The sequence below is a fragment of the Cloeon dipterum genome, chromosome 2 (genome assembly GCF_949628265.1).
Source record: "Cloeon dipterum chromosome 2, ieCloDipt1.1, whole genome shotgun sequence".
NCBI lineage: Eukaryota > Metazoa > Arthropoda > Insecta > Ephemeroptera > Baetidae > Cloeon > Cloeon dipterum.
Window position 1 is genome coordinate 11,462,414 of NC_088787.1, and position 17,975 is coordinate 11,480,388.

General features: G+C 35.2%; 1 protein-coding gene across 1 annotated transcript; it reads left to right on the forward strand.

The window, feature by feature from the left end:
• Positions 1-973: 973 nt before the first annotated feature.
• On the forward strand, positions 974-17,957 carry LOC135935380 (protein Wnt-11b-2-like). The gene is made up of 5 exons (XM_065477654.1): positions 974-1,549; positions 3,278-3,576; positions 5,418-5,773; positions 6,952-7,277; positions 17,521-17,957. Exons 1-5 carry the CDS (start codon positions 1,467-1,469, stop codon positions 17,702-17,704), a joined length of 1,248 nt encoding a protein of 415 aa, XP_065333726.1. The 5' UTR covers positions 974-1,466; the 3' UTR covers positions 17,705-17,957.
• Positions 17,958-17,975: the final 18 nt, after the last annotated feature.

The window sequence follows — 17,975 nt, forward strand, 5'->3', positions numbered from 1 at the left end:
ATTTTGCATTTTTCTGAAACACATGCATTCTTATGGGAGATCGAAAATTCTCATGATAGATGACTAAAATTAGGGATTATAATCCCTAATATATGAAAAATCAGTAGCCATTGGTTATACCAAGAGACCGAAAATTTTAGTTTCAAATGTTTCTTTATTATGGTTCTGCAGGGCTATTTTGCCCCTTACATTACCATATCCAGAACATTTTAACTCTCAACGTAATTTTCCAAAATTTCTGACTTTTTCGGAGCGAAATCTGACTATTTTCGGTTTAAATCCGGAAAAATGGGGAAAACCCAAAACTGGTGGGTTTTTCCAGCTGGTTTTGACGCAAAAAAACAGTGGTGTATTTTTGCGCATAGCAAAATTGGCGAACCCTGCGTGTTATCATCTATATGGAACAACTTAATTGTCGCCGAATCTGTGGATGAACGAGAACTCAAGCGCATTCAAACAAAAAGTTAGCAAGAAATTGTTTACAGAACACTGAATTAATTTACTGAACTTCCCTCTGTTACCAAAAGAAAAATAAAAAATATTGTTATTTTTCTGAATGTGAGGGTTGGGGGTATATGGGGCTTAGTTGCTCTGCTGATCCGCAGTGAAACTACTTTTGAATCTAAATATTATGCTCCGGAAAATTATTTTACCAGTCTCTTCTCTTTATTCTTATGTAAATTTTTCTGCAGAAGATTTAACTGGAAATTTCGCATCATTTTATTTATTTTTATATTAACACATATTTCAGAGAGGCTCATTTACGACAAGATTTATGGTATTGGAGCCTCATCCTCTCAAAGATCATTTTAAAAAGTACATGAGGGGTTGGAATGCGTTGAATTTTGGAGGATTATTTAATAGGTAATGCCACCCCCCAGCTGGTGCAACATCCCCGCGCGCTGTTGCGACGGAGGCGGTCGCCGAGGTGCGGCTGGGCGGGCACCTGCGGCCGGCCGCGAGACCTGAGATCGGTCGTCGGCAGTCAAAGGCGGCCCTGGCACTTGTTCGGTCGGTCGGTCCGCCTTTTATCTCAACTCACTCACTCTCTCGCGGGGCGATGTTATCCGCGACTCTCGCGCGCGGCATCATTTAGCGTGTTCAAACAGATAACGAGAAAGAGAGAGAGAGAGAGCTGCAGTGAATTGTCGTGATTTTCCCCGTGTGTGTGGTGTTTGTGTGCGAGTGTGAGCAAGAAGTGATACACATAATATTTGACACCGGCCCTATAGCCCGAGCGCACACAAACTCTGACTGTATTATATTTATTTTATGTATTGTATCATCGCCTAATCCGACCATAAAACACGCGCGCGGGCCTCTGCCTGCTCCAACGATACTTAGATACACGGAACAGTGCCGAGCTGCGCGGTGCCGCAAGGGTTGCACGCCATGTGATTTGCCGTTCGTTTCGCCCACTCTGTGTCGGCCCGAGACGCGCGAATTCGGCACCGGCGGACAGGGACATGGCGCCACGCTCCACGTCGCTCGCACTCGCCGCGCTCCTTGTGCTCCACCAGCTTCAGCTCGCCGTCGGCATCCGCTGGATGTGAGTCACTGTCAAAAATTTCAATCATTTCAATTCAGTAAAAATATAATTTGATCACTTCTGCTCCCTGCAACACTTTAATTGAAAATAACTCTATTCGTAGGCGGTTATGACGTGGAGGAAAAATTCGTTTGGTGATTTAAGCAGAATGATTACTTTCCCTTTAAATCCCGCGTTTTCTCATCTTTTTTAAATTTATTTTGATTTGAGGGCTAGTTGAATTTGAAAAAGGTGGTTGCGTCGCATGGAGGTTCAATGGCAAATCCGCAGAGTAATTCTCTCAATCCTTATTTTTTTATTGCACGTAACAAACCACAAACCCTCGTTTTGCACGGCCAAAGCAAAATCATCTGTGGCTGATTCTGTGGAATAGATTTTGTTGCTTATTCTCTGTAGATGCGTCGAATTGGGTGGCTGAAATAGTTTCTATCCAGAACGAGAAAGTGAATAATATCATTTTCCAATATTTCACACTCTCTTCTCGTCTTAAATTTGAGTTTTACAAATTTCAAATAATTTTTAATTAAATTTATTACATAATTCTAATATTTACTCGACTCGGATGTGACTCACATTTCACACAAATTCCCTTTGAATCATCTTTTACATTTTTCCTGACTCCTAAAGGAAGAGAAACCCCTAAAATAATTGAGCAGTCTGACTATGCTCGCAAGCTGTCACAGTTTTTGATTTATTTGCGGTTTCCCGGAATTTTTCTTCATTATATATAGCCAGAGATAATGTGAATGTGGCAACAATCGTCTATGCCATTTAGATAATAATTGAGGGTTAAGAGAGAGAGAGATTCTTCGTTATCAGTGTTTTAAAACCAGCGCGCTCTCTTAAAATAAAAAAAGGTAATGCAGTTTTTTACAGAGATCTCCTAAATGCTAAATATAAAAATTACAAAATATGCTCAAACTTCGTAAAAATAAAACCAATCCTTAATAGGCATCCAATTAAAAACGATTCAGTGAACATTTTTGAAGTTTCCAAAATTTTTTTAAAGTCTGCAACTCTAACAGCTTGTGGATAGTACAAAAGTCCGTTTTGTTATTACCTCTTAATTGTACGTAAGAAAAACTTCAATTCAAATAAGTATCCCACTGATTGAAAATAGAATTAAAATTTTATTTATTTTAAAATATTTATTATACTCATAAATATTCCATTGATATTGGGAGATTTTTGACAATTTTGAATGTTTCTTGGTTTGCTATGGGTAGAGAATATTTGTATGTATATTACACCTTTAAGTTTGAATGCAGAAAAAGAAAATCTCGAGAGACCAAAAATGAGTTTTATGCATATTTTAGCGAAGCCTTTTTCTATCAATTTCATCTTTAAAGAGTTGTGGTATTCCTCGAATATTGTGAAACGACTAGATTATTCATGGCCTTTATAGTTTTACGGCATAGTCATTTGTCATAAATAATTAAGGAATTGGTTTTTGTTAAAGAGCAAATTTTTAAAACTAGAATTTCTTCATTGGAACTAAAATTACTCTATATTTCCAGATTTAAAACATAAATGAATCGCCAGATTGATTCTTTAATTAGCAAATCTTGCTATTTTGTTAGAAATTTTAAGAAATTACGGGAAAAAATCCAAACAAAATTTTTGTGCCCCTAAAAATTAATCATTACATAATAATTTTACCATGTTTTTTTACCGAGGATTAAAGCATATATGTGGCTTTTCCTTTCATCGACTTGTACGTGTTTTCAGGGCGTTGCACAGGGTGTCGCCGGGCGTTTGGGACGCGTCCGGTGGTGTCGGCGGCGGCGGTGCTGTGCAGAACAGCTTCCGAGGCGGCGGCAGCGGCCACTGGAGGCGAGCGCTTAAGGACGACCTAGGTCTGTCGCGGCGTCAGCAGCGCTTCGTCAGAGAGGCCCCTGAGCTGCTGCCATTGCTAAGCAAGGCGGCCCAAACGGCCCTGGCAGCCTGCCAGCAGGCGTTCGAGGACCGCCGCTGGAACTGCTCTAGTTTGACCGCTGCACCACACCTCTCGCCCGACCTCACATCAGGTTTGAATAATTAATACAAAAATCCATAATTTATGTTGATTGTGATAAATTTTTTGTTGTTAAACCGAATTTTATTAAAATTATCAAGATTTAAATTATGGTTGTGATTTTATCGCAATTAGAAAAATTAGCATTGTAGTGTTTTACTAATTTTCTGCCTCCTTTCTTGATTTTCAATTTTTTAGCTTGTCATAATTGCATTTAATAATAGTCGAAAGAAATATCCAAGGAATTTTAAACCACTCTAAAAATTTTATGATTTATTCCCAAGAAAAAAAAACCAAATTATTTTTTTGCGTGAAAATCTTATGCTTTAAATCCATGTTAAATGTTCGTTTTCAAGGGGTTTATTTGAACTGATTTCCGGGTGATCAATCATGATGTAATTATTTTGGCCCATTTTTCACGTCCCCAGTGTGAAATCGTTGGCTAACTCCCTGTATAATTAGCAGTCATTAATAGAGAAGTAAGCTAATGTGTGCGCTCAAGGCGAATCGCTTCCATAAATCAGACCCGATTATTCAAAATCATAATTAGCCAGTGTGGAACGTAAGGAAAAGAAAACACGAAGCTTGGCATTTCGCCGTAAATCATCTTAACACTCACTATCAGTAAAAACTTTTAAAACTTACAACTCTCTTTTAATTACAATATTTACGGATATTTTTAAAGTTTCACTAAATATGTTGATACAATTATTTTTAGATAGTCCGAAGTCTAAAGGAATAGGAAAGACGTAGCAGTTTTAATCTCTAAAGTCAATTATTGCTATCAATCGCCCTTAAAAATTTATTTAAATGTTGAATCTGGGTAAAACAAATTAATTTTATATTGTTGTAAATAACTTTAAATATGTATAACATTAATAGTTAAAAAAATACATATACAAATTATTATTCTATTATATAATCTTTATGGTAATAAAATTTAATTAATTTGTTTAATATAATTTTTTTAAAATATCAATGCAGCTTTTTCAGTTTTTACTAAACTGTTAAATATTTGCTTCTTTCTTGTAATGTTTTACGATTAAATAAAAAAAATTTAAACTCATGAACGCGTACTAGTTAATCAATTTACAATTATATTATAATGCTAATGAGATTTTCAACTTGTACTTTTCATTAAGTGCCATTGAATTTGGTAGCTTTCTTCTGTACATTAAGAAATTTGTGTCATACAATTATGGGTTTAAAACCAGAATATACACCAGAATAGATATAGTTATTTTTTGTGACTTCAAAATAAAGTCAATTAAAAACTTTGAGCTATATAGACATTATACAGTTTGATCGTATTTCACAACTTATTTTTTTCGATTTTTTCAACAATCCTCTCTTATATAGAATCATCATATTTAAACAAAAATAACAAAATGCGTATTATTTAACATTTTTCTTTTGAATAATAAATCGTGTGTTGCCTCTTTAAAAATGTTACAATTCCTAAATCTCTTACAGGCCAACAGTGTATTATATAAAAAATTGTTACAAACCAATTTTTTCTGATAAATGAAATCAACTAATATTTGAGAACAATCGTAGGTTTAGTTTTATTTAGTAAATTATTATTTCAATATTTGGAAAATTTACTAAATTTGGCGGAAGAATTGGTTTGGTCAGTTTAACATTAGCCAATAGCAAATTGAGTGGAATCAAATATCTAAAATAAAAGTATCTAATGTATTGTAAAATAAAATACCTTTTATCAGTCAAATCATCACGAACTATTCTCAAGTTTAATTCCCAAGAAAGGAGAAATTATTGAATATACTAAATTAACATAATGATTTTCCGATAAAATGTCTCTCATATTTATTGAAATTTTGCTCTGCAATCCAGGGACCCGCGAGCAGGCGTTCGTTTACGCACTGACATCGGCAACCGTGGCGCACACGGTGGCGAAGGCGTGTGCGATGGGCACGCTGGCCGAGTGTCCGTGCGCGGCCACCCCGCGAATGCCACCCGACGGCAACTTCAAGTGGGGCGGCTGCGGGGACAACGTGGCCCACGGAGTGCTCGTCAGCAAGAAGTTCCTCGACGTGCTGGAGCGAGGCCGCGCCAGGGCAGCCGACGACGACGACGAGCACCTCACGCTGGGCATCGCCGCCCCCGCCCCGGCCGCCCCTGCCGGGGTCAACAAACGGAAGTCGCTCCTTGCGCTCGTCAACCTGCACAACAACAGAGCCGGGAGAAGGGTGAGTTTAAATGGATTTTTTTCATTCTAATTGATTCATAAAAATGACGGAGAATAATTACAAGAAAAATGCCTAAGCAACGCAGATTAAATTGAACTGATAAACTAGAGTACAGAAATAAAATAAAAATTCCATATGTATCAACAGCATTTCGCTTATTTTTAATTGTTGTATGGTAACAAAAGTATTTTCCATTAAAATTGCCATTTTGAAATTAAAAGAGAAGCGTTTTTGCTTATTTTATAATTTAAATTATTGCATTTTTTTTATTTGGTTAGAATAAAAAATTCTAAATTAAAACTCTTTTATCATTTACTTTTGATTTGGCTGTTACAGACAAAAAAGCAAATAAGTTTTGCTTTCTGTGCGATAATTTGATCGTGAATTTAATATTCCATAAACAATTTCAATGATGATTTTTTACAAATAAGAAGGATTTATTATATATTTATTAATATGATATTTTTTGTTCAATTTTCCCACTGATCTCCATATATCTTGTTACTAAAAGTCCCAAATGTTCAGTTTTGTCCAGAAGTAAATGTTTCTCTTATGCCAAAACATACATTTCATTTCTTAATGAAACTCTGTCATTTGCTCTCGACGCTATGATAAAAATAAACATTTTATCTTATTAACTATTAATGTGTAAAGAAAAATGGAATCGCTGCAGGTACCGAAAAATTTGAAATAAAATGGTCATTGACACGGTAGATGTCCAATTTTTTTAGACTCTTGGTGCTTTTTGACACAGCATTTTAGCCTAATTTAACTTAACCGCAAATATCCTACGTTTTTTCATTTTTAGTCGATATTTGAATTATAATAATGTTATATTACTGAGGTTGAATTTTGTAGAGCATCGGATGCACGAAAAAATGATATTTTATTAAATTAATATGATTATTAAAATTTATTATTTTACACTAGATTTTTTTTAGCAAAATATTTAATGTAACAAAGAAAATATTCTTATTTGAAACTTAACACTGCACTTTTCCCCACACTCTTAACAAGTTTTTGCAGTAATAGATTATTATTTAGATGATATTGTTGTGGGGTTTTGAATGATTTTAAATTTGCATGACCAGACTTCTTGGCAAACATTCAAAATCATCATACATGGAATCTTTATAAGGCTTTTAAATAATTTTGATATTTTTAAACGATATTTTAAGGCTTTGGAGATGAGCGTGACGCAGCAGTGCAAGTGCCACGGCGTGAGCGGCTCTTGCAACATCAAGACGTGCTGGCGGGCGCTGACCAAGGTGCAGGACGTGTCGCTGCGGCTGAAGCGACGCTACTCGACCGCCTCCGAGGTGGCCCTGCAGAGACGCGGCATCACCGGCCGCAGGCACCTGCAGCCAGCGCTGCTGACCGTGGCCAGGCTGCCCGCCGGCGGCAGGGTCGCGCCCTTCGGCAAGGAGGACCTGCTCTACGCGGCCAAGTCGCCGGACTACTGCAACCGCGACCCGAAGTACGGCAGCTTCGGCACCAAAGCAAGGTAAAAATGCCACAATTCTATGCTCATTGATAATCGGAATATTATGCAGGTTTTTTTAATTTGCTTTTATATAAAAACCGTGAAATTAAAAATTAAAGTTTTTATCCTCTATATATGCTGCAAAAACAAGTTTTTTTAGGAGGATTATTAATTTTGAAATTGTTTTTTGTGAACCTATGAGTTTTTGTGCCAGCATTTGTTCCAATTTTCAGAGTAAGGCTCGTCACTGGGTATTTTTGACGTTAAATATTCCATTTAATGTGGTGGAAACAAAACAAGTTCTTTCCAATAGCAGGAGAAACAGGAACTTTTAACCAAGTCCAAATTTTAAAATAATAATCTTAGGTTTTCCCAAAAAAAAAAAAAAAAAAAGTTCATTTTTTATGCAAAACGACGGGTTGCTAAGCGTTCTTTACTCATCATTTAAGCCAAAACCTACACGTTTTTTTTCTTAAAACGGGATTTTTCTTAAATATTTTCGCTAATTTTGTTAAAATTTTATTTTCGGGCTTCAAAATTTCCAATTATAATAAAATAAATGAAACGCGAGAATAATCTCCTTGTGCGAAACATTTGTGAAGTTTTCCTCGGGCTGATTTAGGTGATTTTAGACCGTTTTGGAAATTTTAGATCAATTTAATTGTGGTTTTAATGGTTTAAAATGGCACGATTCTTGTTTATTTGATGGTGCCATGACGATTGAGAGCTCAGAAAAAGCCGATACATATTCTAAAACTCTCAGACCTAAAAATGGCTGAGAATTTTATCCTAAATTGAGTAAAACTGTCAAATGACGATGGTGGAATTCTCAAACTCTCAGAAAGTTTTAATTTAAAAAAAACTTAATTCCCAACGAAAATTTTTTTTTAACACTGAATTATTGTTTAAAATTGAGTTTCATCTAGAGAAACAAAATTTCAGAAGATTTATTCCTGGGGACGCTTCTAAAACAAACGCAGCAGCAAGTTCTTCCAAAACATACGCTCTAACCAAATTAAAGTTTCCTCGTTGTGCCACCACAACCACACGTGTCAGCTTTGTCTCACAGCAAGACTGGAACACCAATCCCTGCTTTTTTTATTCACTCTCTTTTTACTGTGAGTGTGCTCGGGGAAAAGCTTGAGCTGCACAAACACCGAAATTAATTTCGATTCGTACAGACGTGCTAATGCGGCGTGTAAATTGTTATTTGCGTGTAGGCACTAAAACCAATTCACATTCATCCTTTCATCGCACCCACCGAATCCTCCGCCCCGGGCGAAACAAAGGCGTTTTTATTCTTTTCTGGCGTTATATGAATTAGACACAAATTCCAGCGACTTGGAACTATGTATATTATTACTATTATTTATACACGTGTTTCATAATATCTGCATTCGTTCTCTTCAATTTAAAAATAGAGGTTTCTACTACCCGTTAAATGTTGAATTTTAGATAGATATAATTATTTACGTAACTAAAATTTAGTATTTCTTAAATTTCCTCCTCGTTATATACTGTTTCTTTCAAAATGACAATCTGTGTAGAGCATTTAATTTAGATCAGAAAATTTTCGAAAATTTAGATTAAAATCATTTAAATTTGTAGCAACATTAATATTTTAGAGGAGCATGAAAGCTTTTCTTTTATAATAACCTATCATGTTTGAAACCGATACTATTTATTTTTTAAAAATTTAGATTTTACAAAAACTAAATGTAAAATTATTATCATTTTGGAAGTTTCTCTTCACGTATTTAATCAGCTATTTTTTTTAAAAAAATCCATTTTTCATTTTTTAATTTCAAATTTCTTCATTTTTTCTTAACTTTTAATTAAGTTAAGTTTAAGATGTATTGTGCTTGAGAGGTTAATTTAAGGTGAGAATTAAATTAAAATTTAATGAATCTGTGGATAACAGAAATATCCGAATAACGTTAGAAACGATTAAGTATCTTACACACAAGTTATTAATGAAATTTTGAAAAAAAGTTTACACAATAATACTTTATTGTTCATTTAATTTAATTTTAATTTAAAATTGCATGTGAAATAATCAGAAATTACCTTCAGAAGCAATAATCCTGCATGAGAATTGTGACGTTATTAACAACAAAAAATAGGTGAAATTGAAAAATCTTTTAAAAATTCCAAATGTTAAAAATTTGTTTTAATGGGTTTAATTTACTTTTAGAGGCTCAATTTAGAATTTAAATTCTGGCAAGGTCAATTGTTATTCTATTTTTAACAGCATAAACTTTAATTACCGTAATTATATATCGTGGTAGGAACACCTGGTCAAAATGACTCTTAGCTCAGACGTTTTGCTCTTAAAGTTATTCCTGGTAGAGAATAATGGTCTCCGAATTTTTTAAAGTGGAGCTGCAGGTCAACAATTAAAAAAATTGCATTGTTGGCGGTAAACGTCTCTTTTAGGTACGGTATTTGTCAGTAGTTTATATCTACATACAATAGTCAATAATCAAATTTTTAGAAACCAAGTGACACGTTAAATTTTAGAATTTGCCAAATTTCTCGAAAAATAAAAAGGTTTGTCAATGATTTTTTGCAGCCGATTTTTTCGCAAATCTAAACGGCAATATCTTGGGGGAAATTAAAGCTCTTTCCCAATTTTTAGAGAGTAATTCTTCAGATAAAGATATGAAGGATTTTCATAATTGTTTTCTGAGGAGGAATTTTAATACCATTTGAAGAACAGTTGAGGCGCAACAATTATTCCAACTGGTCCGCTAGAAAAGTTCTATCTGGCGTTTATTTTTTTCTTGCAACAGAGGCAGCCGAAAAATTTCAATTATTACAAATTCTTGGCGGCCGGCGCACGGTGCGATGAGAAACGAGATATTCTGCGCGCTAATTGCATCGGAGCGGCTCTCAAGGCTCGGCTCGGTCGGCAGGAAGAAAATTTCGGTCTGGCCGGTCGGTCGATCGGTCGGTCGACGGCGGCGGCGGCGGCTCTTCTTGTCTTTTCTTAACTTGGCTAATAGACGCCTATAACGCGCGCGGCCTCATGTATAATTACACGTTTGCGGTGCGCGCGCGTTAGACGGCCGTCGGGCAAAACAACCGGCCATCGCGCGGCCCTTCATCTCCGCCGGTCGCACCTGCCGCGACCACCACCTTCGCTCACACTTTTCCCCGATTCCACCTCGTTTTTTTTTACTCTCTGGCTTCTTCCCGAAGCAGCTAGCGCGGTAATTGCTGTTTACGGCTGCGTTTTCTTTTAACCGCACTCTCACGCCGGCACGCAGCATCCGCACCTCGAGCTGCACTCTGCTTGCATTCTCAACTGAAGGAATACCTGCAGAACTTTATAGATTTATTTATTTATTTATTATTTGAATTGAATAATGCATGAGGTCCAAAATGAGACTGAATTTTAAATTTTTTATTCAGCTTTGGGAAAAATTTAGGTTCGGAATTTCAAAGGATTTTTTATCAGAGAAAAACTTGTATCTGTTTTTTTTTTTAATTTATTGTGCCCATTTTCTCTTGCCAATAATGTCAAATTCTCACGATATTGCAATTCTTTAATATTTTATTCTTCTAAAATTAGCTTTTGTTAAAGGTAATATTTATTTTCTTAGAAATACCTAAGTAACAAATTATTTGTTGATTTTTAATTTGGTTAGTTTTCCACTCTATCTTCCTTAAAGAAAAAAAACCGAGAAAATTGAAAAAGAAAAAATACGTAAAAAACACCGAGGAAATGAAGCTTGATATTCATATATCGCATTGAAAATTAAAAAATGACCAGTTGCACAAACCCTTAGTGTTAGAAGTTCGAAGCCGTCAAGAGATGGCGGAATCGTATACTTTTGTAATAAATTTATTTTTAAGGCACTTTTTCGCTGTGATTTCAGACTCAGTCCTTCCATTGTGGGTTCTTCACTTAGTATGCTTTCTTTTTACGTGCTGAAAACCAAAATCGGTTAAGCCAACCGTCGTAGAATCGTGAAAAGCTATTTTTTTTAAATATAAAATATTTTTCAACGTTTCTACGGCGAATGGTTGGACTGATTTTGGTTTTCAGCACGTCTAAAGAAAGCATGTTGAGTGAAGAATGCACAGTTGCAGGATTAAGTCTTAAATCGCAGCGAAAAAGTGCCTTAAAACCTAATTTGTAATAAAGTATACGGTGGCGCCATCTAGTGGCGGCTTTGAACACTAATGGTTTATGCAACTCGTCAATTGGAGGTAAAATGAAAAATACAACCGATTTTTATATAATAACTCATTTTTAAGCAATAGGTTTCAAATACGAACATTGCAATATTTTGAAAACCCACCTGAAAATAATATTTTGTTAAAAAAATACGCACCAATAAATAAGAACGGTTTTAATTTTTAATGAAGTGTTTGTCAAGGCTTCAAATCAATTATTTAGACTGTTTAAAATTTTTTGGTTGCCTAAAAAGTCTTTAAATTACGCAATTTACTCTCATTATAGTGTATAAAAGTAAATGAGAACAGTAAAAGCACTCAATAGTCTTCTTATAACTAGAGTAACCCTCCATTTATTTATTTTTTGTCTTTAGAAGGGTTCGTGATACTGACGGAGGATTGTGCGAACCCTATTTGCGGTGTTTTTCACTGTCTGTTAAAGGGAAAATCACAAAATTCCACATTTAAAAACCGATTTGGCTGGGTATGTTTGACATTTAGGGTCCGATATGATAAATACACCCACGCAGATGTTTACACCCATACCTCAACCAAGTAGGGAGATGCAACATTAAATTTATTATTGCATTTGCGTCGGACGCACTCGCACTCAAACAAAGGGGGTGGAGAATTGGAGAGTATGAAGGAAGAAAGATAATGATGAATGGACTGTTGTTTCGGGCGCAGATGGACGAGATAAGACACGCTAGCTCTCAGGTTAATTAAGCACGCCGCGGTGCTAATGACGGGCCTTTGTCGGCCTTAGTTTATTGCTTTGCCCTTTCTCACCCTGCGTGTCACACTCGTGCACACACTCACACACAAATGTCCGATCAAACAGCATCATCTGCCTCGATAAAAGCAGCTCCGAGCGAGTGAATCACGAGCGGAATTTTATGTTATATTATATTATTATTTTCTCATTTCCCGCGCAGACACTGCGCCGTAAAATGGTTAACGAGCGTGTATGCCTTAATTATAACTTAAACGGTTTCAAGCGCAGCACAGGGGTATATTTAAGCACAAATCAACTTTGGACATTATGTTGCTCGTGCACGTTCGTAATAAATATAAAAGGTCAAGAAAATCTCCTCTCAACTTTTAAATTAAAGCCAAATTCATGGATAGGACGTTTAATAGAGAAAAATTCGACGCGTTCTTCCAGGTTTTCATAGGTTATTTTCGGCTCAAAGGATTAAATCTTCAGCGTTTTATTTTTAATACAGAAAAACAAAAATATCAAATATTTGTATGGGAAAAAATTAATCAACTGAAAAGAAAAACCAAATCTTAAAATTATCAGTCAATTTTTTACCAAAGTAAAATATTTCGAAAAACAAATCTTTTTCATGATTTTGTGGTTTCGGCTTTTAATTAGAAAAAGTGCAATTAGTTAATTTTTAAAGAACATCTTTTAGTTTTAGTGAACATAAATTCATACAATTGTATAACATAAAATCTTTCGAAAGTTCCAAAAATTGGAAATCTGGAAGTACATCATATTTTGGTCTGCAATTTTGGCAACAAAAACCTCACGTCTAACCTTAAAAAATATGTGAAATTCTAAATGGTGCTATATAAAAGGTTATTTCAATGACTGGCCAATTTACCATCCCACTTTCTTTGAAAAAACCTACTGTTATCTTTGATATATTAACGTTATTCTAAAAAAGCTCTCAATATTTAGCAAAGTATATTTTAAACTCGATCAAATCAAAGGCTGTCTGTTTTTTCTTACCCTCCATTTTTTTGCACAAAATGGGTTAATCAAATTTGAAAACTGATAATTCAATTGAGGAAAACAAAGTCCAAAAATGAAATGATTGGTTATTATATTAACATAATGAAGGACGTGTGACTCCTAAATCCAAAGTGCCCTGCATCTGGTGCGGCGTGAAACCTCTGCGTGATTTCAATCCTTCTCTCTTTAGGAGCTATCTCTCTAAAACAAGATTCCTCCCAAGGAATCCAACTTTTGACTTTCTTAATAGTGTTTAAAAAATAAAGAATAAATAATCAATCATTATCATAATTTACATTTCTCTGCCAATTTTATATTGCACAATCTACAATTCATTGTTACAGGGTGAAAAAACGCACGTTTTCATTGACAGCCAGGCCAAAATCACGAAGATCAACTTTCTATCTCTGAGAGTGACTTATTACTGGAAAAATATATTTTTTGGTCCAAATGTCGAATCTAATGATGAAATCAAATACAAAAAATATTCCCGAATAATATAAACTAGTTTTATGATACAGAAATTTGATTTGAGATTATAATTTGACAGGTATTGATTAAAAAACAGCTGTGATTTTGGCTATTGGGGAAATTACCGAATTTATTGTTCCTTTGTTATTGAAATTGGAGATTTCAACGCACGAGATTCACCATCCGCAAATTTTCGTCCGAAAAGCATAAAAATTCAGCGGTGGCGAAAAAGTGAGATGCGGAGAGGAGATAAGCGCGCGGAGAAAAATCGCGATCGAGCGCGATTGTGACAACACAAAGGGAGTGACGGATTCCTGTCACTCGGCGCTTTGCGTACTCTTTTTAGCTGCACACACACACACACGCACACTCTTATAACGAAATACTATAATGAGAAAGAGCAGCGCGACTGCCGAGTACAAACCGACCCGTCCGGTCGACACTGGACCATACCATGATACCTGTTTTTCGTTTCGCCGGCCTAAAATACATAATATGCGCTGCGGCTCGACTCGTAACCATGCGCTGACCATGTGAATATGTAGCAGAGCTCGCATTTTTGTCAGTGCAAGGCAAAAAACGCTCGTTTCGCGGAATTTCAGCCGCGGAGACATTGATGCACGAATGACAGAGGCTTTTTTCTCTCTTGCCCCGCTGGAACCATAAGGAGAGAGAGAGAGAGAGAGAGAGAAAAGCTCGGAGAATAATATCTACTGGCAGCGCGTACACCCTAATGAGCCTGCCTGCGCTCTCGGAGAAACGCAGCTATTTTAGTCATTTTAATTAGCGTCGAAGGAAAAAAATTTAATTTTTTCCTCAGCCCGTGCTTAAACTTTCTATAAAATTTATTCGACTGACCATTGAGAAGGTTATAAATTTAACCAGCGCAAAAACTATAATTCGTCGTGGTAGCGGAGAAATTGCGCATGAGTTTTTGGTTCGCCCGGCGAAATTGCGCATAGGTTCTTGGTAAACCCGGTGAAATTGCGCATTTGAAAAATATTAAATTTTACAGGGGAGGGAGAAAACTGTCTTCGCGCCACAGGTTTTGGAGTACAAAAGAGCTATCAATGAAATTAGATGCCTATTTTATAGCTTTAAAAAAATGGTTTAAATTATTTTTTATCAATGCGCGATATAACGACCATAAACGGCCTTGTTTAACGAACGTTCCCGAAAGATATGCATGGTTTTTGTAAGAATTTTTATTCTACCTACAAATATTATGAAATCTGGTTTTAAAATTATGGTGCTGCTTTTGCCTTGGATGTTTGGGAATAGATTTCTTTAATATTTCTGCCACTCATAATAATTTAAAACCAAAATTATGTCGATAACAATAAATCACAAGAAAAAAACGTTTCAACTTTCAACACCTTAGCACGGCGTAGACGAGTAATTGTCTTCTTCAAACCAATTTAGTTATTTAATTCATTTCAAGACGAGTCAAACGGTGCGTATTTCTTGTAAATAGGACCACCACAACCTGAGATTTGGTGCTTATATCGAGCATTTTATTGCGTCCATCTCGATAAAAAAAAACTTTGTGGCACCCGAATCTAGGGTTTTAGTGGTCCTATTTACAATAAATACGCACCGTTTGACTCGTCTTGAAATGAATTAAGTAACTAAATTGGTTTGAAGAAGACAATTAATCGTCAACGTCGTGCTTAAGGTGTTAAAACGGACGAAAAATGCTAAATTTCACGTTATTGAGGGGGTTAAAAGGGGGTTGGGGGGTTGGTTGGTCTCATACCCCTTTAGTGCACTTGGGGACGTCGAGACGAGTCTAACGGTATGCAGTTTTTTAATACCGGATGATTAGAAGTTTAGATTTGGTCGATTATCTTTTTTTACCGACCTCGAAAAACAGGGGTTTTCATATTTTTCAGTTTATATTAAAAACATTTGAAATTTTAACGTTTCTAACTTATTTTTTTGTGCTCTATAAAATGGCTATAAAGAAAATTAAAATTTTCAACACGATCATTTTCAAATTTGAGTTTAAAATAAAAATATAAATTTTAATGACCTTGACCTTTGACCTATGACTTTGGGGTCAACATAAAAGTTGTTTGCCTTGTTGAGACGAGCAAATCAGTTTTTTAATTTTGGTTCTAGGACCACTCTGAGCAAATTTATGAAGTATTGAAAGATACCATATTTAGGAGGATACAAATTATAAAAAACGTCCCTAGATAGCGTTCTAGTGCTCGGATTGGTTTGAAATTTTTGTCAAGCATGTATTGGAGGGGGAGAAAACAGAATGTGCATTAAAATGTGTTTGGTTCAATATGTCAGATGCGCACTTTTCAAGATGCGCAATTTTCAAAATGCGCAATTTCACCGGGCGAACCAAAAACTCATGCGCAATTTCTCCGCTACCACGACGAATTGTAATTATTAATTTTTTATGAATACTTTTTATTTAACAGGAAAATTTGTAAAGCATTATTATGTATTATGTACGTCCATAATTTTATATTGGTGGCTCCAAATAAAGTTACTATTTTGTGTTTACAAATTAAAAAGTGGAAAGGCATCCTGGTCGTGTGAACACATGTCTGTTTGTGAGAAAGGCCCACCTCCAGTTGTGGTCAACCATTGCAGGGGGTTGACAAAATAATGAATATCTAATAAAAACTTTTTAAATAGATGGTTCTGATTGAATTATTTACTTTCTAATTAATCGTACAAGGCAACTCTGCCCCATACATTGCGATATCCAGACAAATAATTACATACACATCATGAAAGATAAAAAAGAGGGGGAAATATTGGTTCAATAACTCTTAAGGAACTGATGTTCCTTAAAAAAATACTTCGAATATATGCACTTAAGGTGCCAAGGGTTTCATTTCGTTCTGTGCGCTCTCTTCCTGCCAAAAGTTAATTATTTGAATCCAGTCCATTTTCTAATGATTTTTTTTATCAAATTATTCCAACGGTACTCAAATAGAAGCGATCATGAAATGAGAACATATTATTTAAAATTTAATTAAAACGGCAAAAAATCTATCTTTGCAGGATTGACAGGTATCACAAACAACCTATACCTGCCTTAAAATGCTAGAAAAATTATTTTTGGTTGGAAAATCATAAATTTATGAAAGAAGAAACTTTTGAGAATATCTTAAAGTTTTTATGAATGCTTCAGCGTGAGGATTTAGATGGTTTTTGAAAGTTTTAGACATACTTTGAAGCACAGCATGTGGCTCTAAAATTCCTAAAATTTCATGATTCCTGTTAAGTTTATTTAAAAGTAGATAAGAGTTTGTAGAAAAAATACTAAACAGTCTTAAATCCCGACCCCCAATAACCAGTTGAATCCTCCAGGCTCTAAAAAGATGATTTGCTAAATTATTTTATTATTCTTCTAAATTTTGTGTGTAGCTAAACACTCTTCGATATAATTCTGTAAAATAATCTGTTTTGTCGTAAATAATTTTCGTTTTAAAAGGGTTATTGCTGTATAATTACATTTAATTTAAAACTCATAATAACTGTGTGACACAGAAATTAATTTATTTAAATAATTTCATTATTACTGATGTTAGAAAATAAAAATACTCACGTATTTTCACGTCATCTTACTCATTATGAATTCATTTTTGTTTCACACAGTAAATTATGTTATTGAATTTCACCCTCATTGAACATTGATGGTAAATTTATTTAATCCGGAAATTTTCAAGTTTTTCACACCAAATAATCCTAAAAATCGGGAAGCAAAACATAAATTTCACAATAAAAAAATTTAGAACTATTTTGATGTGTTCAAACAATGTTAAAAGTCTGATTCTAAATAATTTCAGTATCAAATTGAAAACGTCACATTAATTAATTTCTTTCTTCCAATCCCGATTTCAGGGTGTGCAATTCGAGTGAGGAGGCGAGGCACCAGTTTGACGCCTGTTCGTCCATGTGCTGCGGCCGCGGCTACGTCACCAGGCGGGAGGAGGTGCTCGAGAGGTGTCACTGCAAGTACCACTGGTGCTGCTACGTCAAGTGCAAAACCTGCCGTAGGACTGTGTTCGTCAGCCAGTGCATTTAGCTAAGCCACAAAACTAACAAAGTCTTGTTTTAATTAGTTTACACATTCCGCACCTTGACTGATTTATTTCCACCTTGTAACAACAATGTATTTATAGGTGTTAATTTTGCACTTTAGTGTGGACTTAGAGTTGCTTACCCTTACATTTTGTTTTAATTTTGGCACCAGTATGCATTTTTCAGAGACTATTTAACTCATAAATTTATCTGGTTGAATTTAATAATCACAGTAAATAAAATTAATTTATAGCTAAGATTCTGGATTGATTGAA